The 25,391-nt window shown below is 42.7% G+C and overlaps 1 protein-coding gene across 2 annotated transcripts in view; it reads right to left on the reverse strand.

The window, feature by feature from the left end:
• Nucleotides 1-4,193: 4,193 nt before the first annotated feature.
• Nucleotides 4,194-25,391, reverse strand: part of LOC120510659 (putative Dol-P-Glc:Glc(2)Man(9)GlcNAc(2)-PP-Dol alpha-1,2-glucosyltransferase) — a 47,860-nt gene continuing 26,662 nt past the window's right edge. Inside the window, exons 3-5 of one of the 2 annotated variants that reach the window (XR_005629543.1) lie at nucleotides 9,338-9,469; nucleotides 7,758-7,875; nucleotides 4,194-4,363 (exon numbers count right to left, since the gene is read on the reverse strand). Coding sequence is in view for 1 of the 2 variants with exons in the window: in XM_039726663.1 (XP_039582597.1) it covers nucleotides 9,455-9,469 (15 nt within the window). In the remaining variant the exon portion in view is untranslated. Of the gene's footprint in view, nucleotides 4,364-7,757; nucleotides 7,876-9,105; nucleotides 9,470-25,391 lie in introns of those variants that run through there. The other variant, XM_039726663.1, reaches the window with a different exon arrangement.

The raw sequence follows: 25,391 nt of genomic DNA on the forward strand, positions 1-25,391 counted from the left end.
TAAATGTTGGTGGGTTTCTGTGCTCCACCCCCTGGTGTCCCATATCTTTGCCATCACTAGGAGGCATGGACCGTTGTGTGTGGTGTTGCTCTTAGGAACTCTGTGCTTAAAAACTTCAAAAGTCTCTGTGACAACATCCTCCAATATTCCAGAGAGCAAAGCAAACTCCTTGGGAGTGGAAACCTAAAAAATCCAACACTGAGGGGGTCTTCAAAGTATTCCACACCTGTATGGCCAATGAACTGATGTTTAACTGCTGATTATGGCAGCAAGCATGTCCCGCTGAGAAACCTCCAACTCAGCCCCAGTATCCGAGGCAAATATCACACATTTTGCATCCTGAGATGCTGTTTGCTGACCCTGAGGGAGACGTTTTTGTTTTGCCATGTTATTAAAAACCTTTTCACAACAGGACTCTTGTAGACTGTGATGCATCCCATACTTCAGACCGATGAGTCTGCCACAAAACTCCTGTAGGGCTTACTGATAGCAGGTGTCGTGCCATGAGGAGGTGCAGCACCAAGCCATGGTGGCAGGAGAGGTAAATAAAACATGTTGCACCCTGTTGCTTTCACTCCTTGGTGTCTGCCTCAGACTTGGGCCTTTCTCCTTTGCCCTCAAAGTGGCATACACAAAAGGCACTAGATTCTATCAAGATCTCCTTTGTGTGAGTTTGGATGAATGGCCTCTGCAAGTACCTGTGAACATTCTTATGGAAATTGGAACGAGAAAACAACAGTCTAAAGACTGGACAAAGTCTGTGGAGTGTTCCCAAAGACTGCTGGGCTCTGGAGACTGACAAACCTGGTGAGTCCACACACCCAGTGAATTCAGGACACTCAGCATCCACACAAGTCACCAGCACGTGCTGGCCTCACCAGTGGTCTGTGCTCCTCAGTCTGCAGGAGGCTGGCAGGAGCTTACTGTGGACATAACCTACAGCACATACACTGCTGAGGAAAAGGACTCCCTCAGGGGATCCACCAAAAGCAGCCCAGAAGCTGGCAGTGCCTCTCGTGACCCTCTGCTCCTGAGGACATGGCTGGGATGGTGTCCCAGCTGCTTCTCCCAGCACTGCCCATGAGGATGTGCACATGCTGGGTGGAAGCCATCAGCAGCTGATGGCAGAACCTCATGAGAGAAACATGGACTCTAAGTTCACAGTTTACATCCCCCATCACATTAGAGGAAAGCTGTTGTACAGAAAGGGGACAGGCAATAATGATTTTCTTGTTAAATGTAAAGTTCTGAAAATATTTAATTGTTAGTAGTGTGACCTACTTGCCCACGTAAAGGTAATCACATTGTGCAAAAGGCATGTGCTGCCCTAGCAAACACATTGGCTGCAGGAAACATAAATGGATCCACTTCAATGGGGAAGAAGAAAAGCATATGTTAGTCTTCAAATTAAGAAAACCTTGTATTATTTATTAAGGTCAAGCTCAGAAATCCTGAGACAGCTGCAGAATAGCTGCTTGATGTCTGTCAGTGCAAAAATGAATGTTTTAAAATTAATTACAGGGAAAGCAAGCCATTTGTTTAAAAAGTCAACATGTTTCTAGTTTGCAAAATATCCTGAAGTGATTTCAAATCTGTTGGCATTTTCATTTTTGTAATTACATTTTAAAATGACTGGAAGAAAAAAAATTTTTTTTCAAGAGCTCAGATGGTGACAGAGGCAAATTTCTGACAGAACTGGAATTCCCCATGCAGAAACACTCATACACAATGGTCTCTCCTGACTCAGTAAAAGCTGATAGCAAACTGTACATTCCTCTGTTAACATATCTTAAGTGTTTAACACAGCGTTTAGTTGTGGGTCAGATACTGCAGACCATTCTTAGTTTTTCGATATCAGATTTTTATTTTAAATGCACCTTGTCAAGTTTCCTTCAGATAGTGGGATAGATTTAGCCCACAGATTTATTTTTGGGAACAGCAGGAATAGGCATTGGTCCCTTGGTATCAAATTCCAGCCTTGTGGATTTGGGATGAAAAAGATGGGGAAATTACAAATATTTATATAACTCTGAGATTTTAGATAGCCATTTGCTAGCATTTTTGCACAAAGGAAAATCTGAATTTTTACAGGATGATGTACAGGAGGCCCTTGATGTCTGCAGCCCTGGCAGTGCGCACTACTGGCAGTGTTTTCAGTGAGGATGGCTGTCACTAACAGCCACCCCCTAACACAGACTAGGCACAGGCAGGGATTTTTAACTGAGTGCTCAAAATTACCTTTACCTTTTGTCGGTAGAAGGAAGAAGGGAATAAATCTTATTTTAGACAGAAATAGTGATGAACGATTGGAGAATATCTTCTGGACATGGGGCGTGTCCACCCTTAGAGACATGTCCAGAAGACATGTCCAGAGCTGGGCACTGTGTACGTGCTGATGGTGCAGCTCATTCCTGGCACTCCAGGTGCTGGGCTCTCTGGGCTCACAGCAAAGCAGAGATGAGCTGGTCTTCTCCTCATTCATGTCCCCAGAAAGGATCTGGCTGTGCTGGCACTGCTGTGCTTTGTGACCAGGGGACACTGTGAGATGCCACCTCAGGGAGCACCACTGCTAATGGGGGACAACAAAAGTGCCATTACTACTCCCAGGCTTTAACCATGACTTCTCGGCACTGTGTACGTGCTGATGGTGCAGCTCATTCCTGGCACTCCAGGTGCTGGGCTCTCTGGGCTCACAGCAAAGCAGAGATGAGCTGGTCTTCTCCTCATTCATGTCCCCAGAAAGGATCTGGCTGTGCTGGCACTGCTGTGCTTTGTGACCAGGGGACACTGTGAGATGCCACCTCAGGGAGCACCACTGCTAATGGGGGACAACAAAAGTGCCATTACTACTCCCAGGCTTTAACCATGACTTACCCTTCAAAAAGCAAGGTGAGGTGCCCCACATGCTGTCAGGCACTTGTTCTTTTATCTTTTCCCAGGAAGAGAGGCATGCTTCAGTTTAAGCTGCTAGTTTAGTTGCTTGAGGTACTTATTTTCCACTTGCCTGTTGATGGCATTTATTACAGTTATTTGCATATGCACTATGCTTATCTTGAGAGGAGGACAGGTCAAAGAAATGTGCTCTGAATCTATAATGGCAAGCAGCATGGACTTTTCCTGTTCCTAACAGGCTCTGAAAAATTGTGTTTGGTTCTGTGATAAGCTTTATCCTTTCTGCACAGAGCATGGTTGTCTAAATGACTGATTTTTTAGGTCAATAGTAGAAAATTAACATTAAAAAAATTACTTCAAGACAACTCAAGATTGAAATCTTTCAAAGTTTGAATCACATTTAGAAAGTTTGTTTTAGGGCAGGTTGCAAATTTTTGACTGGTTTCATTTTTCTAAGGGCTTTGTGAGAGCAGGAAGCAACCTGGCAGGTGGAGCAGAGACCAGTTTTCCTCCCTCTAGATCTTGACAGCAGCAAGGCTTACCAGGTCTGGGAGTACACCCTCCCTTCATGAGCCTGGCACTTGTTTGTCCACACACAAAGCTGCCTCTCAGCAGAGGAGACAGCACTAAATGTCCCTGTAAAACACAGAGATCACGTGCAACTCCAAGCCCAAGCGAAAATCATTATTAAAGCAATTTAAATTTTCATGTTAAGATGATTTTTAGGCTTTGATTCCCAATGTTGAGGCTGTCCCCACGACAGCAGGCTGGCTGGGGAGCACTTGTGGGGCAAATAGCCCCTTCTGGGTCTGCCTGGATGAACCCCATCCACAGGACCTCCTGTGCAGCAAAGTGAGCTTTGAGCAGTAGACCATGAAGATCATGTTTGGTCTTGGCTATGCTCATCCCTTGTTCCAAGCTGGCTGTGTTGTAGGAGGTGAAAGTCTCCATGTCCCCAGGTCAGCCAGGCTGGCAGTGTAGGTACAGGAGTGGGGAAGACAAAGTGCTGAGACCACCTTGTCTGTGAGCCCTGGGCTGAGGCCACAAGGGGTTTGGCAGGACCCAGCAAGGACACCTTTGCCTTCAGTGCAGTTTGGTGCTTGGGCCACCCCAGCCAGCAGCAAAGCATTACAGAAAACACATCTGACTTTGGCAGGATCAGTCAGAAGCATTCTCACACCTCACCCCATCCCTTAGTAGATTCACAACCCTTACCAGCATTGTGCTATTTAAAAACTGAATTAACGTACCTCTTAGTTTATCACAAAGCCATTGGCAAAAATGTTTGTTTACGAGGGGCCCAGGAGAGGTGCCCATGGAAGTCATGTCTGCTGTGTCCATGTTGGCATGGAGCGCGCATCACGGTCCTGCAGCCAGCTCATCAAAGTGCAGAAACAGGAGCTCTGTGTCACAGCCTTTCTGAAATGTGGTGCTGACCTCATTCCTGCAGCCCACGAGGCCTCTCATGCTGCTGTAAATGGAAATGACCTTTGTTAAAGATCTTATGTTCCTGACAAATCCCTCATAGCTGTTACTTATTCTTCATTATCTTCTGGGTATTTACGGATGGTTGGATTATTTCTTCCAATTTTAGGCGAAGAAGATAAACTGGCAAGACTGTAATTCCTCAGTTCACTCTATCCCTCATCATAAAGATATGATGTACCCCAACTGTACCCATCCTCTGGTTTCCAGTGATTAGCCTCTAATTGCTGTCAGATGTGTTTCATCTGGTTTTCAAAATTACCTGTGAAATTTCATTAGCTACAGAGAAATTTTTGGGGAAAAAATCAATTTAACGATTTCTCCTCTCTGCAGGTTTTCTATTTCTACCTGAATTCATAGCCTTTTTCACTCTTCTTCCAGGGAATGCTGAGGCAAAAAAGAAACAGAACAGTCTTCTCAGTATCATTTACAAATAGCTTTGTCTCCCTCTGAGTAGAAGACCTACTCTTCCTTTCATAATCTTCTCACTATTAATCTAAACATAGTGTATTTTCTTGTTACCTCTCATGTCTCTTGCTAGATGTATGACATTTTATGCCTGCACTATTCTTATATGTGACCTGGTGTCTAGCCCCATATACTTTCAATATACCATCTATATGAGATCACTGAAAAACTCACGATTTAATCTCATTGTCTTTATGATGCTTTCTATTTCTCACCCTTTTCTTTTAATGTGCAGATTTCTCTGGTATACTGATTAGTAGGCACATACATTAAGACTTTGTTAACATATTGGCCAAAATAGACTTCACAGTCTGAGCAGAGTACAAACTGTTTACTCAGTGGTAAATATGCCAACAAGGTCAACAGTGTGGTAAACATGAACATCTGCTGAAGGAGTGAGTAATGGAGAAAAGCTCTCCAAGGCTTGCACAGTGCTCATATGATAAGGGTGGAATGTGAACATGGTGGTATGAGGGCAAATCAGGCACAAAGCCCAGGACAATCTGAGAGAGAAACTAACGTATTACTCGCTTTAGTCAAAATGTAAGAAGGAAGTGAAAAACTTCATAAATTTGTATTAATCATGAAATGACATTTTTTGACATGATGATATCCAGTTGGATGATGCCACATGGTATAATGATCACATAGAAGACTCCCTGGCATTGCAGTAAGGTTTGGAGATACAGAAACAGCTTCACAACCATTCATATTGAATTATCTCCCTTCAGATTTGCAATACTGTTCATCCTGGCTGCAAATTAAGCCGCTTTCCATACCTCCTGTCCATTCCTCACAGTCCTGCCTCAGTGGTTCAAAAGCTCTAGTGCCAGCAACAAGCTTCCTCCTGCTCTCTCCTTTCATGAACTCAGCACAACCAAGCCCATGTGTCCCAGTTTGTGAATCCTTCCCTGGCCACGCTCGCTCACACCCACAGCAGAGCACCTCTCTGTCCAGCTGAAGGCACAGAGGAAAATATGAAGGAGGAATAATCAACATATGTAAGGGAATTGGAAAGGAAGGTGCCAAGAGGATGACACCAGGCTCCTCTTGATGGTGTCAAGTAACAAGAGGCAGCAGGCCCAAACTGATGCACAGGAAGGTGCAAGTGAATATGAGGAGGAATTCACTGTGCAGTGACCAGGCACTGGAACAGAGTGCCCAGAGAGGCTGTGGAGTCTCCCTCACTGGAGGTATTCAAGACCTTTATGGATGCAATCCTGTGCCATGTGCTCTAGGATGACCCTGCCTGAGCTGCAGTGTTGGACCAGATGACCCACTGTGGTCCCTTCCCCATTCTGTGATTCTGTGAACACAGCAATCTTCTGTAGCCTTTCCCCTGTAGATCTAACTGCTAGTTATGGTCATTAGTTATTGCTGTTACATGCATGCATAACATAACATTTATGAGTACACATATGAAAAAACAGATAAGCACCCCTATTTTCTAGGTGTACATTTCCACTGCAGGTCTCCTTGGGCAGTGTTCTTGCTGACTTGTACTCATACTCTGCAAAATAATTCAAAATCATCAAACTCTTCAAAATCATCAAACAGGTACTGTACAGGGGAACAAGGTGCTCAGCCCAGGGCAGAGTTCCACAGCAGGGTTTAGATATATGGAAATATCCATTGATTACATTCAGTAAAAGGCCATGATTACCCAGTTAATGGAAAAATAACTGCATCATTTGACTTGTCTTCATTCATCAGTGGGATAAACTCATTAAGGAAAAAGCAGTTGTCTATGTTTCTGATTTGAGCTATTCACTGCACCACCTAAAACTAGCAAAGTGATTATTTCATTGTCATTTGCCCAAGGGACTGAAATGCATTATTCTCTTATTTTGCTGTAAGCAAAGTAAAGCTTTAAAATATCTCATCTCCTTATCCATTATTATTCTTTGTCACCATTAAATTGTAGTCATTAAAAGAGTCTAAAAAGGACCATCTTGGTTCTTTCTACTATACTGAAGTTATTTGACCTTCAGCTCAGCTCAAGAGAAAGAAATTGAGACTCCTTGAGACTGTATTAACTGTATTCATTATTCAGCTTGCTTCCATTACTCCCTAAGTGAAGACTTAAAGTAACAAAAAGAAATGCAGAATAAGAGTATTGAGAAGTTTTCTGCCTGCATTTTAATGGTATTCTGTCATTATGAATCGACTCATTTGATTAGATGGTGGCTCAATGGGTTTTGTGTGTTATGTTTCATTTTATTTCTAAGGATTTTCCATGGCACCTAGCAGTAGACAGAGATAATAAAAGCTCTGCTTTTTTGAAGAACATTTAAAATTATCTTCAAATCTTCTTAGAACCTCTCAGAAGTGTAGGAACAAGAATGAAGGTTAAAATTTAAATTTATTTTCATGTAATATTTATTCAAGGATCATGATCGAAGTACTACAATTCAGAGACAATATAGCAAGAGAAAAGACTTGTAAAGAAGTTTGCTTCAAAGCTTACAGAATACATAGTAGAAACCAAACAGCATCTTTGCAAACACCTTTGGAACTCTCTAAAACTGTTGAAAAAAATTAAGGGAATTATATAATCTACTACATCATATACAGCTTTTCTGTCAAGCCAACAGATTAAACTGATTCCTCTGGCCCCATTGCCAGCTGGGGCCAGAGGTCAAGTTTGATGCTCAAGTTTCTCTTCATTCACTTGTTAAATTGGCATGTATCCCCTTCTTCCTTGCACTAGATTTTAGGGTTTTGCCTCCTACTAAGGCAAAGTCATTTATCTCACAGATCCAAAATTCAGTCTGGCTTTGTCCCACATGTCTGGAATACAAGACTGCCATCTCCACAGTCTCCTCCTCAAGGAGATCAACTTCTTTAGTCTGGGACATTAATGTCTTAGGCAGAACTGTGTTTATCCCTGAAATTTATAGTGCTCCACTTACCTTAGAATAAAGGAGCTGAAGGAAGCAGTTCTACACTTCATATTAGTCCAATAGTGATTGAAAAATTAATAGAACTTTCAAGAAGACAAGAAGGCAGATTTCAGAGAAAATGGATACCCTGTAATTAAATAAAAAAATCAATTAAATTCAGTGGAAACAGCAGAGCTGTAAAATGTCCTTTGGAAAATCACTCCTATCCCAGCAGCTCACAGACTATTTAATCTATTTTGTTGTATCCTTTCCTGTCCCTCCACTAATCTGTTTGGCAAGAGTCAAGCAGATCATGTTGTAAAGATATAGAGAGACAACGTTGTGTGGTACAGAGCACAAAAATACTCACACTGGTTGGCCTAAACAGAATCAGGCAATTCAAATAATGCACACAGTACAAGCTGGACACAGGACCACTGTTCCAGTCTTTCCAAGGTTGGCTCAACCAAAAATATTTGAGTATTTTGAGGCTCCTTTCCTCCCAAAATCCAAACTTGTCACTTTCATTACATGTCTTGCTCCTAGTACAAAAATGTCTCCTCTCTAGAGTCACAAGCACACTTTGCTTCTATATCCTTGAGCACTGACCAAAAGCAGATCTATTTTACACTTTTTGATAGAAAAGATGTGCATTTTTCTGCCCTTTCATTTAAAAATATTCCAGCTGAAATTAAAGCTGATTTCCCTTTGTTTGTTTGTGGGGGTTTTTTTGGGTTTTTTTTGGGTTTTTTTGGGGTTTTTTTTGGTTTTTTTTTTTGTTTTGTTTTGTTTTGTACTTGTCTTAGGAGTCAGTATTATGGCTTCTCTATTTGAATCCAGGAGATATATTAATTCAGAGCTTGATTTGCAGCATTCACAACTGGTGTAAGAGAAACTGGATTTGCAAGGTGGGGTGAAATTAAAAAATGGAGAATAACAAAGTGTGCAAACAAAAGAACGAACAAATTCCAAAACTATAAACAAAGACTTTATTGCATGCAGGGAGACTCGAAAACAAATTTTGAATTTGTTGAATTTTGAATCAGAGAGCAGCATGAGTCAGTGGTGCTGACCCATTGTGGAGAAGGGCACACGTCCTGAGGGTGAACAGACAGCTTGTCTTGAGAGACATAAGGATTAACCCTTCCATGGCTCCCAGCACTGCTGGTGGCCCTGCTGCAGCCCTGTGCTCAGCTGTGAGTAATGTGCCCCCAGGAAGACATGGTGCAGGCAAGCAGGAGTTAAGAGGATGAAGATGAGAGGTCTGAGGTTCTATCCTTTGCAGGAAAATTGAAAAAATTTGAATTGTATAGCCAGGAGGAGAGGAGAATCAGTAACACTCCTCGAGGACAAAAAAGGCTGTTGTGAAAAAGAACGCAATAAACTGGATTTTGGGTCCTAAAAATATCTGTACTGCATCAGACTAAAATTTTGCCTGCCAGGATCATATCTCTGACAGAACCAAAGTGAATGTCTGGGGAAGTAAGAAAACAGGGCAAGTACATGAAAAATACTTTCCCCAAGCACTCCAGCTCCCAGTTGTTTTCACCTTGGAGAATTCCCAACTGAGACTCTCGTGTTTGCTGTGAGTGGGACAAAGGGCCACGGACCTGCCAGAGGAAGTGGCATTTGAGGCTGGTATCAGGAAATCTTTCCAACACAGGACAGCAATCCATGAACTGGCTGGGGAACCAATATTCCTTTCATCAACACAGAGCAGAGATGCATCATAGGTGGTGGTCCTGCCAAAAAAAAACCAACAAGCCTCCATTTAGAAATAAATGCCAGCAAATTCAAAATAACAGACAGCAGAATTACATGTTATATTCTTCTCTCCTAATACTCTGTCCTTCTTCCAGAATGTGATCTGGCCTCTGAATTTACAGAGCTGGCACCCCTCATCTAGAAGGAAGGAGCACAGTCACAAATGTAGAGCAGTCTTTTGGGTTTACACACTGCCAGCTGTGCCACAATTTGGGAGAGAAACAGAATTAAACTTGCTGCTATTTTGGCAAGGGACAGAAGGAATGAGGTTTCAACAAACTGTTATTGGAAGAAGGTACTCTGAAAATAACCACTGAAAAAATATGTGTAATGTGGGTCTGAGTGGTATGTATAAAATTGAAAAATTGAACACATACTCTTATATAATATGTATATTATTATACCATGTTTATGTTTTGAATTAAATATTATAACCTTCCAGCTGGATATTAACATAAAAAAACTATTCAATATTTATACTTTTTAAAATTCAATAAATGATGGTGAGATGATGTTTCTTGTGCAACTTTGGAAAGCTGTTGCACGGACAAAACACAATGGTAAAAATTTGTCTATATAGTACATATATGGTGTGTATATATATATATATAAAAAATATATATATATGTATACACCGTATATATATAGCATATATGTGTATATAAATGCCTATATGTTATATATACAGAGAGTTAAATATTAAAGATTGCTGCCTGTCCCTTTGATAAATCAGAAGTCACAGAGAAACTGAAAAGAAAACATTAAATCAAGGCTTGAATCCTCAGCTCACCTCTCCCTATTATTTCCAGCAGCAAAGTGTGAGCTGGGCTATCACTTTCTATACAGTCCCAAAGTTACATAGTCATTACTGGAGCTGACATTTGCTCTCACTCCATCCATTTCCTAAAGATTATTAACATCAAACAAAAAGTTGGTTTTACACAGTTGATCCTTGACCTTCGCTCATGTTCCCAAGGAGCAGGCTCTTTTTTCAGCAGCTCCAGCCCCTGCTTCCTTCCATGAGTCATCCAGCAAAGAAACACTTGCATTACTAAAGTTATCCTTCGGATCACACTGTGATTGTAGTTTCTCTGGCATATTGTTTGCTCCACTGTGCTTCTAATTTTCTCCTGGAATAGCTGTGTCTGAGGTACAGCATTTGACTGCTTGACACTCAAATAATTAAAATATTTTTGGTTTAGTGGAAAACTGGTGAGAAGTGACTAAGTTCAATGTATTCTCATGGATCTGTAAAATTCACATAACAGCTTGCCGTGTCAGGGGTCAAATCTGCTCCTGCAGGAGCACACAGGGAGGTGGTTTAGTCCCTGTGTTCCTGATATTTCTTTGACAGGACCAGACATCCCAAATGCACCTGGGAATGAATTATGTACATGCTTTTTGTTCCAATGTTTCATAGAGATACCTGAGTGAATAAACACATCTTGGTAAAGAGCCTTGTCTCAGTGGTTCTTTGGGCTGTGGTTCAGCAGCCCTGGGAGCTCAGAGGCAGTTTTAGGGAGTCTGACAGTCCATCTGAGACCCTAAAAGCATCAACATTTCCCAACCCCATTTTGGAACTTTCTTGATTTTTTTTTTTTTTTTTGGTGCTCAGTCACACAGTCTGAACAGCACTGAAAATGGACAAGAGCAGCCTCATCTTCAGCGTACTCAGACTGGGTATTGCTTTGCCACCTAAATACAAGTTTATTGTGGAAAACATCTTAAAACATCTGAAGGTATTTCAAATAATGCACACAGTACAAAGACTGTTTCACTGCATACCACATTAAAGAATCAGATTTTAAAGCTGGCAGTGGAATTAGCAGCTAACAGAGTCTCTCAACTGCAGTGCCTAAATTTCCGCTCTATGATCTGGTGGCACAACACGATGGAAGCATCACGTACACAGTTCTTATTTGCTGAGATCACTTTGGGTCTTGCTTTTTTCTACATCTCATAACAAAAACAAAGCATTCAAACAATAAATACATAAATTCTTCTTTAGGGAAGCAGCAGAAGGGCACAAAATGTAACCCTCTCAAAGGAAAACTGACCTCATGATGAACCTAGCCACTCTCTTCAAATATTGGACTATTAAATACGGGAGACGTGTGATCTGCAAAAATGCACTTGAGAAGTTTTTATATAACTTGTTTATATGTCACACCAACATTGAGGTCAAGAGGGCTTATATATGAGCCAGAAGAAAAGGAAAGGCATGTGGCAGCAAATGCCAGACACTCTGCTAATGGACTCGAGTGGCCTGGTGGGGAGCAGAAGGACTATTGAGTGATGGAGAACTCCTGTGACAGCACCAAGGTACAGCAATATGCAATACAACACCTTTCTTTCCCAGCCAGCATCCTGGCATTCCTCAGGAGATGTCTGTGAGACCACATGCTGACCATTCAGAGCATTCCTCATGGATACCCACAGAGCCCCCAGGCACTGTGTGCTCCTGACTTTCCCTCCCAGGATTTTTTCTTTTCCTTCTGCTTTTATAGACTGCCAGGGCAGGATGCTGGACTTGTACTCTATCTCCAGTAGCCAGTGTGGATGTAGGAACAGTACTTTTCCAATTCCTTTCAGCTCATGGTGAGATCCTGGGAGGTGTATTTTAACTTCTACATTCTCTATAGGCACCAAAGAGTTTTCTCCTTGTCATCACGTCTTCCAAGGACCAACTGCTGCCTGCAGGGACTTAGGGTCCCTCTTAGGAAGAGACAGAAAATTAAAAAATATCCTGAAAAGCAGATTTGTGGGCAGCCAAGCCAGTAGGACATATTGTCCTACTAATACAGTTCCTTTCTCCCCTGAACATCCTCCTTCCTTAAGTAACCTCCATTTCTCTCTTGTCATCTGTGGCATTCCCACTTGGCAGGACAGAACGTGGGCTGTGGTTAGACCAAACTAAATCTGGGGCCTTGCACTTACTGCTTGATTATCTAGGGGTTGATAAGCAATGGGAAATATCAAAGTTTTCTGACCTCTTTCCTTGGTGGCAGCACTAAAAACTGTCTTTTTAAAAGGCTCTGTAAACACCTTCCCACCAGTTTGCAGAGAATCCACAGGGAAAACTGATCTTTGAGGATTCCAGCCCTCTGTCTCATGGAGGCCAAACCAGTCAATGGGTCAGGAGTTGAGAGGAAAGAGGAGAGGGAAAGCTAGAGGTCATGCTCAGATGGGGCTTTTTTTTTTCCTTAACAAACTGGGAAAAAGTCCCAGTGGAACTAGAGAAGTGCTTCAGGCAAGAATACTGTGCTGTGTTTGTCTAGAAGAGCTAGGATGCCATGGACCAGGGGACCTTGGTGCTGTCCACGTTTGGAAATCACGCTGCTGGTTGCTGGTAGCAAACCATGGTCCTCAGTAACTTGGTATTATAAGCAAACATTTTTAAGGTCTGCTTTTTTCAGGGTTTTACATGAATGTATAGTATCATGGCACAAAAAATTCATTATTAAATATAAAACAAACAAAACTCCCCCCAAACTTAAGTTAATACATAACAATTAAGTAAAAAGACATTTAGCCATACTACTATAAAGAGCTCTTCTCCATTTTGGCTACACATCAGTGCAGAGCCTTTTAAGCCATTTGTAAAACAGATCAGTTTGTTTCACCACCAAAATCCCTCTTTAAGTATGAAGTAAAGGGCAAAGTGGCTCATGTTGCACCACAGGAGAGAAATCAGATGCTAGACTCATGGGCCTTTTGTCAAAAGCTGGCACATTTCAGGCAAACATAATTTTAAATATAGTAGCTCCTCTTCATTTGCTGCTTTTTGAGAGAAAACATTCAATTTTCCTCATCATTTGCTAGACCAACTCCACTCCAAGCAATGCTTGTTCTTGTTTTTTCACATGGGGGCAGTGGGGCATGACAGGTAATGGTTTACAGGTGGTTCTATTTACCTCTGCTGCTCAAGCTCAGAATCATAAATAAATCTTTCTGCAGTGAACATAAGCAACTATTTCACAGTTATTTTCTGCTGTATGCCTCAAAGTGTTACAGGCAGGTCATTTTTCAATTTGTTTGGATTCAGTTGGCGTAGCCAAATGAAATGTGGCTGATGATTTCAGCCTCCCTTTTGGGTGGTGTTCCAAGAACCTGCAGTGGGATGCAACAAGTACTCCTTGTGCAGAGACACTGCAGTGATTATGGCAGCATACACACTGAATTTCCTATTGCCCTTTAGGCAGGTAAAATTGATCATGTACATGGCACACTGTATAGAAAAGCTCAGACTTTGGCACTTACACTGTGTTTGTCTGGCTGTCTGCTGCAACAGCCTCTTGGCTTTTGTGAAAACAAATATTTTCTCAATTTGTCATTTTCTCCTGTGAGTTGTGAACACATGCAAAATTAAGATAAACATCAGAAGGCAAAGCAAATTCTCTTTGCATGTTGCAGCACAAAGTAAAAAATGTACTGCCAGACTCAGAGGGACTCAGTGCCACCCAGTTCCTGCAGCACTGCCCATCTCAATGTTCTCTTCACCACAAAACACTGCAAGCTCAAGCTCAGCCTCAGCTGCCATGTGGCATTAGCTCTCATGTGCTGCAAATTCAACTCTGGCACGAAGGTTTCTAGGGGAATCTGCATTACTTTTCACTCCCCTGTACAAAATGTGTAAGAAGTCAGTGAATCTAAAAAAACCTCCCTTCAACCAAAAAGAAAAACCTTCCCCTGACATTTCCATGTTTGCTTTGGGACACCACAACACATACCATAGAGTGGGCAGGAGCTTGACTGGCTGCTGGGTAAGGATGGGTCCACAGCTCCTCTCCCCAGCTTCTCCCAGTGATATACTATCTGGATCACAGCTATCTTTCAAACATCCTTGCTTCTCCCACTTTACTTTTTTAAAAAAAAAATTTCCTGGGATCCTCAGTTGAGCAGTCTCCTTGGAACAACTTACTCTGATCCATTTTCCAGCCAATAGTCCAGCATTCCTTTGTCTGCACATTTTTAGACATTTTTTCTCCTAAAGCTTCCCATGCTAGGAGAACAACTCATTGCTGATCTTGCATTTTCAGTACAGAAACACCCCATGCTTTCCAGGCTGACAAAAGGGAAGGTGTGTGGCCTGTTCTCATCCCAGATCTCTCCCTATGGTTCTACCTTGACCCATCTCCCAAGAAGACAGAGGACTTAAATATTTAGTTCAAGTTCTTACTTTGTTGTTCTCATGGCATTTTCTAATCTGCTTCCAGAACTACATGAAGCAAAGGGACTGGCACCTGTCACATCTCTGTGCTTTCCTCCTCTGCCCTGGGGGAAGTGTGTGCAAAGGAGTATCTTGGCTTTGAGCCTGTCTATTTTAAGCTTGATTTTTCTAATACAGGGTTTACATATGTCATTTCCCCACCCCAGACACTACCAGAGCATCTGCTCACTTTTGATCTAAATTTACAAAGGGACAATAGCCCTGAAGACAAGCTGCCCTGACAGGGGCCAGGCAGAAGAGAAAGCTTGCCACACCATGAATTCTTTCACAGGTGCCATGGACTGCCTCAGTTGAGCTGCCACTGTCTGCTCTTTGTCCTGGTCCTCTAGCTCACATGAGGGCACATGAAGCAGTTTGAGGCACAGTGACTGGGAAGCTGAAGAGCAGTTCCATGGGATGACATTACAGTGACAATGGTGGCAAGCCATGCCTTAGCCTTCTGTGCCAGCTGGTGTGCAGGGATTGCCTTAGGCTTCATTCCAGGGATGTTGTGATGCCCTAGGCAAGCCAAGAGGTCCAAGTTATGGAGACCAAATCAATGCTGTGTAAAGCTACTTGCTGAAGAAAAAGGAGAGTGTTGCTCCTGGGCACTGCTGCAGAGCTGGACGTGGTCAGCAAACACAGGAGCAGAGCTGCAGCTGAGGCTCAGGGGTGAGATGCACCTTCAGACAACGGTGCCGTGTGTGGATAGATTCCTACCAAAATTCTGCCCTACACCTGACACCTCCATCGTGCTTGGATGTTAGGGAAGATTAATCCAACTGCATAGGCCACATGTGTCTCAAGACCTAATCTCGATTAATAGAAAGATATAGTTTTAGGGTAAAGATGCAGCTGATCACAGGGCTCTGAGTGCTCCTGCAGAAAGGCACCCAGTGCTGGAGGGCTCAGCTGAAGTATGGGGACTTGCCACCACCATGAGCTTTGCTTCTGGGCAACCCTTAGAGCAAGTGCCTCAGTGGTAAGTGGGTGTGTAAGTGTAGGACACAGTATGGGGACAACCCTGTCACGACACACTTTTGGCACCTGGATCACAGCTGGTGCACAGCACTCAGACCAGGAGCATCTCTAAGGCAGCTATTGATCACAGCAACCCACACAACTGATAGCTCCTCCAGCTGCTCTGCTATCAGCCCCACATATTTTGGCAGCAGGCAGGAGCTGTGAGTGCTGCCTCCATTATACTCCTCCTTTCCTGGGAACAGCTGTGGTGCCTGCCTGGGCTGCCAGGGACTCATGGATGTGACTTTGAAAAATATTTTCTCTTGGATCTGTTCTCCATTCCAAGCATCACTTCCATCAGGGAGGATTAATGAAGCCTTTTATTTATTAAATGGGAGCATTTGGCTTCAGCAAACTCATGTGGCTCTTTACTATTTGCTTCTGTGAACATTGTTTTTCACAAATGTTTCTGTTTTAATCTGTATATTTGCTTAATCTCTTCCTTTACCTTGACATTTCTCCAGGTTAACAGCATTAATAAACATTTATATGCCACATGCTGAACAAAACTACCTGCCCACAAATGCTATTTACTTAATTTGCTTAAGCCAGTTGGTTGTTTATTTACCTGGCATTTAGCTAAAAGGGATAGCAGGCAGCTTTCTGTCTTAACAGTGCTAACAAAACATATTGACTTAAAATTTATACATATGCATTTGATAGGAGTGAAAGCAGCTCTCTGAAATAATTCTGAGCTCCTGAATAAACTTAATACCTTAGCTCACTTTTTGATAATTTATTTTCTGGGCTTTATTGTGACTTTTTTTTGGATGGGAAGAATATAGAAAAAGAGAATGGGGAGGAAGTGTTTCTAAATCTCTATCTGCTTTGAAAGGACAATAAAAAGTGGGGTTTTTTTGTTTTGATGCTCCTAAAAGCTACTGAGACTATGGGAAAGTGAATTTGTTGGATACACCAGACAGTGAATATTTGCCCATGTTTTATCTAAACAAGTATAGATTGGCTGACTGACGTGAACAGACTAAGAGGAGGGCTGAGATGATAACAGGTGAGCTGCCTTTGGACTCACTATTTAATACTTGCTTTGGTTTTGGCTTTTCTTTTTCTTTCACTTTCTTTCAAAATAGATAAATTTTATGAAGCCCATGAACTGCAGATGTTTGGGACATCTGCCTGTTGTCCAGGTCAAAAAATAATGGTAACTGACCATAACTTCTCAAAGAAGCAAAGTGTGGTCAGCATATGAATGCTCTGATTCTGAATCTAAACATTTGAAAAAAATATATAAAAATATGTGAGAGATATTGAAAAAATGAAAAGTGGGTGTAGTACAGCCAAGATGCTGAGTTGCTGGAAGAGGAGGTCATAAAGGTGAGCTGCAGTAAAAAGTTACCTGTGTTATTCAGTAAGTGGCAACACCCTGCTTGTCTGCAAAATACCGTTTATCTCTAAATTTCTGACTGTTTCTGGCTCCAGTCAAAGACTGTTAATGTATTTTATATTTCATGTTTAAAAAATGTCAGGAACTAATCAAGGATTCAAGAACAAAGCTCAGATCTGCTCTTGTTCAGTGAGACTCCTGTCAATGAGGTTAAAATTCTACCATTAATCTTTTCCAGTTGCATGTTCTATTGATGCAAGTAGAGATAGGTTAAGCTCTTCTGACTCCTCCTGGTTGCTACAATTTTTCTTTTGGAGCTGTGTCTTTCCATAAGAAAGGCATCAGAATGGTAATGTCAGCTCTCTGAGTTACCCTTCTGTACATTGTTTCTTTGTGGAGAACATAAAATATTGCAATTTATCTGCAGTGAAAAAGGTTTCTGCATCAAAATGTTTCTTAACTGTGTCTTGTGTGGTTTGCCTCTCAGCAAAATGACAGAAAACAGTTATTTTTTTCTTTTCTGTAGGATGAGGGTGCTGAAGGTCTGCCATGAAAGTCAAACGTGTCAGAAACAGTCAAGACAGCTCTTGCTCTAAGAGATGGGCAGCTGAAGGATGAAGCATGGGAGATGAGGGGAAATGGCAGAAAGAAATGAAGAAGCAATGAGGCAAGGCAGAGTTTCTTACTTTTTGTGTGAGAACAGAGGGAGGACTTCAGAGGCAAACTTTGTACACATAGTAAGCCATAATATTAGAGCTGTACAGAGGTGACAGCCCAGCAAACTCTGGGCAGGCTGGAAACAGAGCTTCTCCCACACCTTTCACATTGTCACCCCACACTGTCACAAGCACCTTCTTCTCCCTTTTTTGGAAGAAAAGACCTTATCTCTGTTATCTTCCCCATTTCTCTGTTGGAGAGACACCAGGCTGTGGGAAAGGCTGTAGGAGATGCTGCAGGAGTAGGGTGTCAGCCCAGCAGAACAGGAGATGCTCCCCTTGGGGAGCCCAGTGCAGGCGGTGCAGACCGCCTCAGTCTCCTGACAGAGGTGTGGAGAGCCTCGGAGTGTGATGCTGAGGTCTGGTCATCCTTCCTGGGTCTTGGGGCAACAAAGATTTAGGCACCCATATTGCTTCAAACTGGCCTCAGATTAGTAAAAGAAAAAAAGCAAAACCCCAAGGATTGAGTTGAACAATGTTGGAGTGAATCAGAGAAACCACCTATATCCACCTTTTGAGTTTGTTACCTACTTCCACTGCACCCAAAGATCCAGCAACATTTTTTTTACTTCAAACAGTGAATTCATCAGAATTCCTTTCTTCAGACAGCAACTGGCCTAATCAGATTATAATCTCAAAAAATTCATTTTTTCTTCTTTATTTTCCAGCATATTCAGGATCTCATTACAGAATAGCATTTCCATTCCAAGGGTGACCTGAAGTTTAATAAAACCTTTAAAGGATTCCATACTCCAAAATAAAATGTTTGTTTTCCCTTTCAGATTGTTATTCACACAATTCTGTATCTCAGTTGTGCTGATGAGTCTTGAACACAGATTGTACTGTCACCTTCCAGAGGAAAGCTTTCCATAGCAATCTAAATTCCTCACAAACAACAGTTATGTTTTAAATTCCATCATTGAGAAAGTTTTTTATTAGTTTATGTTTTCCCACCTTCTATTACCTTACACCAGAACTGCCTCTATCTAACTTGTGAAATATTTGTTCTCTGAACCCTTTTTATGTAAATGTACTTCAATTTTAAATTAAAATGTGTTTCAAGTGGAGATTAGAAATACTCTTAGAAATGCGTTGGTTTGTTTTAACAAACTGTGCCATCTGGTGAGGTAATATGTCCCTGTCACTCTGCTTGTAGCTTTTTTATATCAGAAACTTTCCCAGTACCTGAGGCTGAGTCTAGGCTGCATATTAATCCATGCATATTAATTAGCTAAAAAGCTTTAAACATGTAGCTTAATATAATGGTAATAATTTCTGAAGATCCTAAATGTGAATTTGGGTGAATGTGTTGATAGTGAGTTACTTTATGCTGACATCAAGTGGTGTCTCTTCAGTCAAAACACACCAGCACAGCTGCTGGATGCTGCAACTGATTTGGCACAGGCACAACAGGAAAATATTTGTGTTCTGAGCACAACTGAGGCAGTGCTGGAAACTCACAGCATGCAAAAGGGCCCCCCCTCATCTGCTCAGCAAACTTGTGACTCCAGAGCTGATGCAATGCTTTCTCCCCTTCCCTTCCCAGCACCACTGGTGTGTTGTGCCCTTTCCCAGTGGTCAGCTCTGGGCAGGACATGTCCCATCCTCTCCTGCACAGCCCTGGGGGAACAATCCAGCTTTGTGCCCCGTGGCTGACTAATCCTGGGCAAGGCAGACTGCAGGGGGCCAGCTTCATCCTGCCCTCAGCAAGGCTGATGCCTCCTTGCATCTCCTGGGTAACATTTCTGCTGCCAAAAAAGCACTTCACCTGCCGAAAAGGATCAGAAGAAAGAGAAGTGTGAGGCTCTGCTGTCTGTGCTCACACTGCCAGGCAGCTGGGCAGCACAGGCAGTCCTGGGGCTCAGGTTTGGGGCACAGGCTTTTGTTGAGAACCAGCCACTCACTACAGATCCTGATTAAATTGCCATTGTTTGTTGGATGGAGAAATATGGCATGCTTGAATTTTCTATGTAGTCTTCACCTGGTCCCAAGAAAAGGGATCCATGGTACTGTCTTTTGGCTTGTAATGTACATCACCCCACACCACTCTGTCTCTCCTGCAATTTTACGTGAAAACTTTCTTCTATTTTCCGGAGCTTTTAGATCAGGCTGGAAGAGCAGATCTTTTGCAGCACAATGATGAAAGCGCAGGAGCGGTGGGGGGTGTCAGCAGCAGCTGTGCTGTTGCTGCACCTTGGACTGTCCCTGCAAACTCCCACCATCACAGCTCCCTCACAGCTGAGCCAGCCCAGCGGGGCGTGAGGACAACCCGGCACCACAAAAAGTACAGCCAGCACCTCACAGAAACACACTTCTGCTTCCTTTTATTTCCCCCTCAATGTGATTAGTCTGGGCCTGGAGAGACGGGGCCAGGAGCGGGGTAGAGGTGATTAATGAGGATTTAACCAGAGGCTGTGCTGCTGGTTGTGAAGTTCTCTCATAATTGCCAGGTTTCCTGCGCTTGGGTTCAGCTGTGGAGGCAGCACGAGGCTCAGGCCCCGTTAAGGCCGACGCCATGGGCCCAGCTGGAGGGCAGCAGTGAAGCTTCCCCCGTGACTCAGGCGGCCCTCGGCACACACACACACTCGTTAAGCCACCCTGCATTCATCCAGCCTTGTTAAAGCCCAGCATAAATATAAAACCATTCCTCATCTGTGATTAAATTAGTGCCACTATGAAACTTTGATATGCCTTCTGAAAATTAGTCGCATTCAGAAAGCACTGTCCTAAATGTTTCATCACAAGCTTTCCACAGCAGCGGCCACACTGCAAATCTTTTTATTTACAAGAACAATGTTTTAGGTTAATTGCAGTGTTAAAGACAATGCGAGCTCTCTGCTGAATTGCCTCTTGCACAGAGGCTCACTCCCACTTCCCAACCAACCTTTGTGCAGAATGTGTCTCATTGTGTTTTGAAACACACATCATTTCTTATGCAAAGATTCATAATTTGGGTAGGTTATTTTAAGTAGTCTAAACAAGACACTGTGGAAGCAGCGCTGGGATGATTAAAGGCATTTGTGTGTTGCACAATGCCATTACCAAGGCACCTGGGGCAGTCACCCTGTTTGCAGCATAGGCTATGTAGGAGGGTACAATTCCTCTCTGTGTGCTTTAATAATCAGGGTTCATGGTTTAAAACCAGGGTAAGGTCTACAGTGCAACACAATGCCAAGAGAAGCATAAAGCTAGCAGTACAACTGTTATTGTTAGTGCTATTTGTTCAGTGGTAATTACATTCTAGACTTATTGCAAGCCATGAAACAGCAGCTCCTGCTCTGAACTGTTTGCAGACTTGGCTCATATGTGGTCTCCACCAGGCTGGCCAGTGTCTCCAGCCCTGGTGCATCCTTCCCCTGCCTGTGGAGGGGTTTGTTCCTCTGGCACCAGCAGCCAAATGCTGAGCAAGCCGAATGTGTGCTCTGGCTCTCACAGAGAGAACATGCTTCACCTGCAAGTGTTTGCTAAGAGGGAGCAGGAGTTTGGAGCTGGGGCTTTCAGTATTGGTGAATACCACCAAAAACATGCAATGGGGCAACTGTAAAACATGGATGTCAGTTTTCTTATAAAATTGTAAACAATCTTAAATTCACCCTCGCGTAGAAATGAAACTTTTGTATAATTAATTTATATCAATTAGTGAGGACTCAATTGCAAAGCAAAACTTGATGTGCTATTACATAAGGCACAGGAACAATGTTTTAGGGCTCTTTGTTGCACTGGTAACAGCAACCAGCAAGAGTTTTCCTAAAACCAGGATATATCCCAGGGTGATGCCTTGTGTTCCAGCCCTCTGAAGAGCTAATTATTCCTTCAGGAGTAACTCTGAAGTCTCAAACACCTTTTTCATGTTTTTTCTTGACTAAATTTGGTAAATATATATGTCCTTTCCTGGGGAAAAAAAAAAAAACCCAAACAAACAAACAAAAAAAACCCTGTCTCTTGAAATCCTTACTGGTTTTTTTATGTTCAGGAAAACACAAGAAACACAAGTGCTCTCTGATTCATCTATTCTCTGGAGAACTCAATTACAGAGTTTTCATAATGACTGAAACTTTTTAATCTTTTAAAATAAATAGATGGGTTGTTTGTCTTGATAGGCTCAAGACACCAACCAATCCTTCAACAGATATCCTTACTGCCAGCTTTGCAAGGAAAGAAGGGCTCTCAGTTAAAAAGAAAAACCACATTAGCATACATGACACATTCAGTACTGGCATTTTTAAATAAGGTTAATGTGTGCTCAGCAATAGAATGAAGGAGCCGTTTAGTGGCATCACATTTCCTTATTGTTCAAACATTGTTTCCAGGCTGCCACTATTTCACTTTCTCACCTTCAGAAGAGGCTTCAGGCAAGATGTGCCCTAGGTAAGAAGAGAGAAAGCAAATGCTGCTTTTTATCAAGCCTTGGCTGCCCCATTAGATGTGGGTTTTCCATGGGGACTTGGGTTGTCCCACCACCAGCCATGTGCATGTGCAAAGAGCCCAGAGACCCATCTGGTGTGGGCACAAGATGCCAGGTGCCACAGAGCTTTCAAACAGCGATGTCATGCTGGTGGATATGAGTGGAACCATGGAGGAGTGTTGGGACACAGCTTCAGAGGAACTATAAACATGACTGTGTGCTCGTGCAGAACAAAACCTGCTTTTGAATGGTGTTATGTAAAAGAGCATGGCAGCAATAACTCTGAGAAGGAAGAAAGCTTGAGGGAGTTACTGAGACAGGCTCTGTAGAGATTCATAACCCAGGAAACAGAGAGACCTTTCATCAGAAGGAAAAACAAAGTGCAAAGGATTTGTGAAGCACTAGTAACACTGCTTAGAGGTTATATACCATAGAAAGCTCTTACCATTTTTGTACCAGAAATGGACAAATTAATAGTCTAAAATACTGCAAAGTAGGGTGTCCACTTTCTGAACGGTTAAAATAGAAAATGTCAGATGAGGAATGTTTCCAAGTCCTCAGAAAGCTTACTGGCCCAGAGGTAGAAGGAATGACTGCTATCATAGCAAGAACAATTGCATCTTTGAAGTCACACGAACACAGTGAGATTCAGCCACAGAGGGTATCCATCACAGGAGAGATGGCCAGTTCAGAGGCCAGCTCCCCATCATGCTTGGATGATGCAAGGAAAAATATTTCAGGTAGCCCAACCACTCACTGCTTCCCTGGCTATCCCACCAGCCTGCTGCAGATCAACAGGTGCTGACAGCTGAGCTGAGAGCAGCACAGAGCCCACCCTTTGGGCAGCCCCTGCAGTGGGTGAGGAAACTCTCCTGGTGAGAGATCCAAGTGATTAAGCTTCTCAGTGCTCAGAGCTGAAGCAAAATTTCATCAATATGCCTCCTTCAGGCAGGCACTTTTGTATAATTTCAGCAGTACAGAAAGAAGACTAAGCTCATTAGCTGGGCTGGAACTGATAAACTCCTCTCCCAGGATGTACTCTTTTCAGTTACACACAGAAGAAAAATCATCTGTCAAAGTACGTTTAAGTGCTGTGTGCTTTGAAGCCATCAGCATTAGCATGGATCTTATTCAAATCCTAGGTAAGCTGGGAGTCCACATGCTTTATTCAATTGCTGAGGGATCTGATAAGGCAAATTTCCTCCAGAAGTTAAAAAAAGCCTCCAACCAAGATATCTTCCTGCCAGTAAGAACCAACCCCTACACACACAAGTCTTATTTGGGGAAACATTAATGAGGGGAAAAAATTAAAATTAAAATTAAAATTAAATTTTTTGTGTCATGTGAGTGTAATTGTCTATCCGTCTGCTTTCCCTGGATCACAGGAAGATGGTTGGGGCATTTACCATGTGTGACATGAAGAACAGTCTAGTGTGGACCTGCCATTTTTAAATACCAAAATGAACTCACCAAAAATGGGGTTCAATCAAGTTACAGCTGTGTCTTGGAGAGCCTGCAGTCTTGCCCATGATCAAGTCCTCTTAAAAAAAGGTCTTCACCCAAGGAGCTGGTCCAAACAAGCCATTGCAGATCATGCAATTACAATACTTGCCAAAGCATTTTTGGGGTTGACCCAGCTCTTCAGCAGGAAGGACACAGAAAATTACCATGTTTTTCAAAGCCTTGGTTTCAGGGCATTGGCCATCTTAAACCAACTCATTCCTTACTGCTGTCCAGGATGTCCTCCTCTGCCCCACTCAGGTTTGTGTGGCTAAAATTTAACCCTATCAAGCTGCTTCAGATGAGAGAGCAGATGAGCCCTGTGCACCAGCACCATGGGTGAGAAGGGAGGGCTGCACACAGAGCCCAGGGGATGGAGAACAGCTCAGGCCACACTGGATTCTGCCTCCTTCTGCTTGCAACTTCTTATTTTTCCAGGGCTGAGGTGTGGGATCACCATGGGTAGGATGGTGTAGCCTTGAGCAAGGGCTATCCAACAGATGAGGAAGGAGCACCCTCATAACTGTGCAGTAGAACTCCAAGAGGCTGTTTATGAAACCTTTCTTGCATTAGCATGAAAAGCTTTACTTCTCTGGGTATGGTATAATTTTGCTGCCAAGCATCCTTTCGTCACTTGCTGGAAGAAGTGTTTAAGTATTTCAGCAATGTTTGTGACAACATCTGCCAGGCACAATTCAACTCAATGCCTTTTAATGATTCATTTTCATGAATTGTACATCTATTTTAAGTGCACTGCAGTTACTTCAGAGGCAGTAGTAATGAAAACTTAGCACTTTGGATTTCTTACACTGTCAGGATAAGCACGAGATGTGGACCATTGCAGGCACCCAGGGCAAGTGCCTTTACAAGAGCTCTAATATAATTTCTTGGGAAATGATCCAGATTATTTATGGTATAATTAAAGATAGGGTATAATTAATTTGTAATTAGTCACTTGCATTGCAAATCTCCTTTTGATTAGTAAATATGCAATGCTTAAGTGCTATTATGAAAAAATATATTTATCATGAGACAGAGGGGGTGTCATCATTAAGTACATAATTACAGATCTATAATTATAAGAAAGGCTATGTAGGCAATGTCTAGAGACACAGACTTCTTTAAAAAACACCATTATAATTTGTGCTCTCAGGGGGCACAAGCCACTGAAATGTGTGTGTACCTTTGAGGGCCTAGCAAGCACTGTGTGCACATCAGGAAGTCGGGACAGCCCACAGCACACAACTGTGGTTCAGCTCCCTGAGACATCCACCTCCTCCAGCAGTCCTGCCCTTGATTTAATTCACAGCTTTGGCTGTGAAAGGGGCTTTAAACAGAATGGCAGAAGGAGAGGACAAGTCTGCCTGGAGAACTCACCTTGCAGGCAGTGCAGTGATTTACATTCTACACTGGGGAAACAAAACAGGGGTAAAGTTCTTCTTCTCAAGGGAGGCCACATTTCAGAGCAGCTTTGCCCTTCTTCTAGAGAGCCATAGATCATCACAAGATGTACAAAATGGTAGAAGATCAAGCTTTGACTGTTTTGTTTAAATCCTCAGGGTCACACTTTTTCCCTCTGTCAGGTGGCTATTGAAGGTGAGCTGCAGAGCGTGGGAGAGATAGTTGAGATAAAATGTCAGGTGCCAGACACTCTTCCAGCATATGACACTGAAATGCCTCCCTGCTCACTTTGGCTGCATACACT

Source organism: Passer montanus, unplaced genomic scaffold, assembly GCF_014805655.1.
Source record: "Passer montanus isolate IOZ18808 unplaced genomic scaffold, ASM1480565v1 scaffold6, whole genome shotgun sequence".
Lineage (NCBI taxonomy): Eukaryota > Metazoa > Chordata > Aves > Passeriformes > Passeridae > Passer > Passer montanus.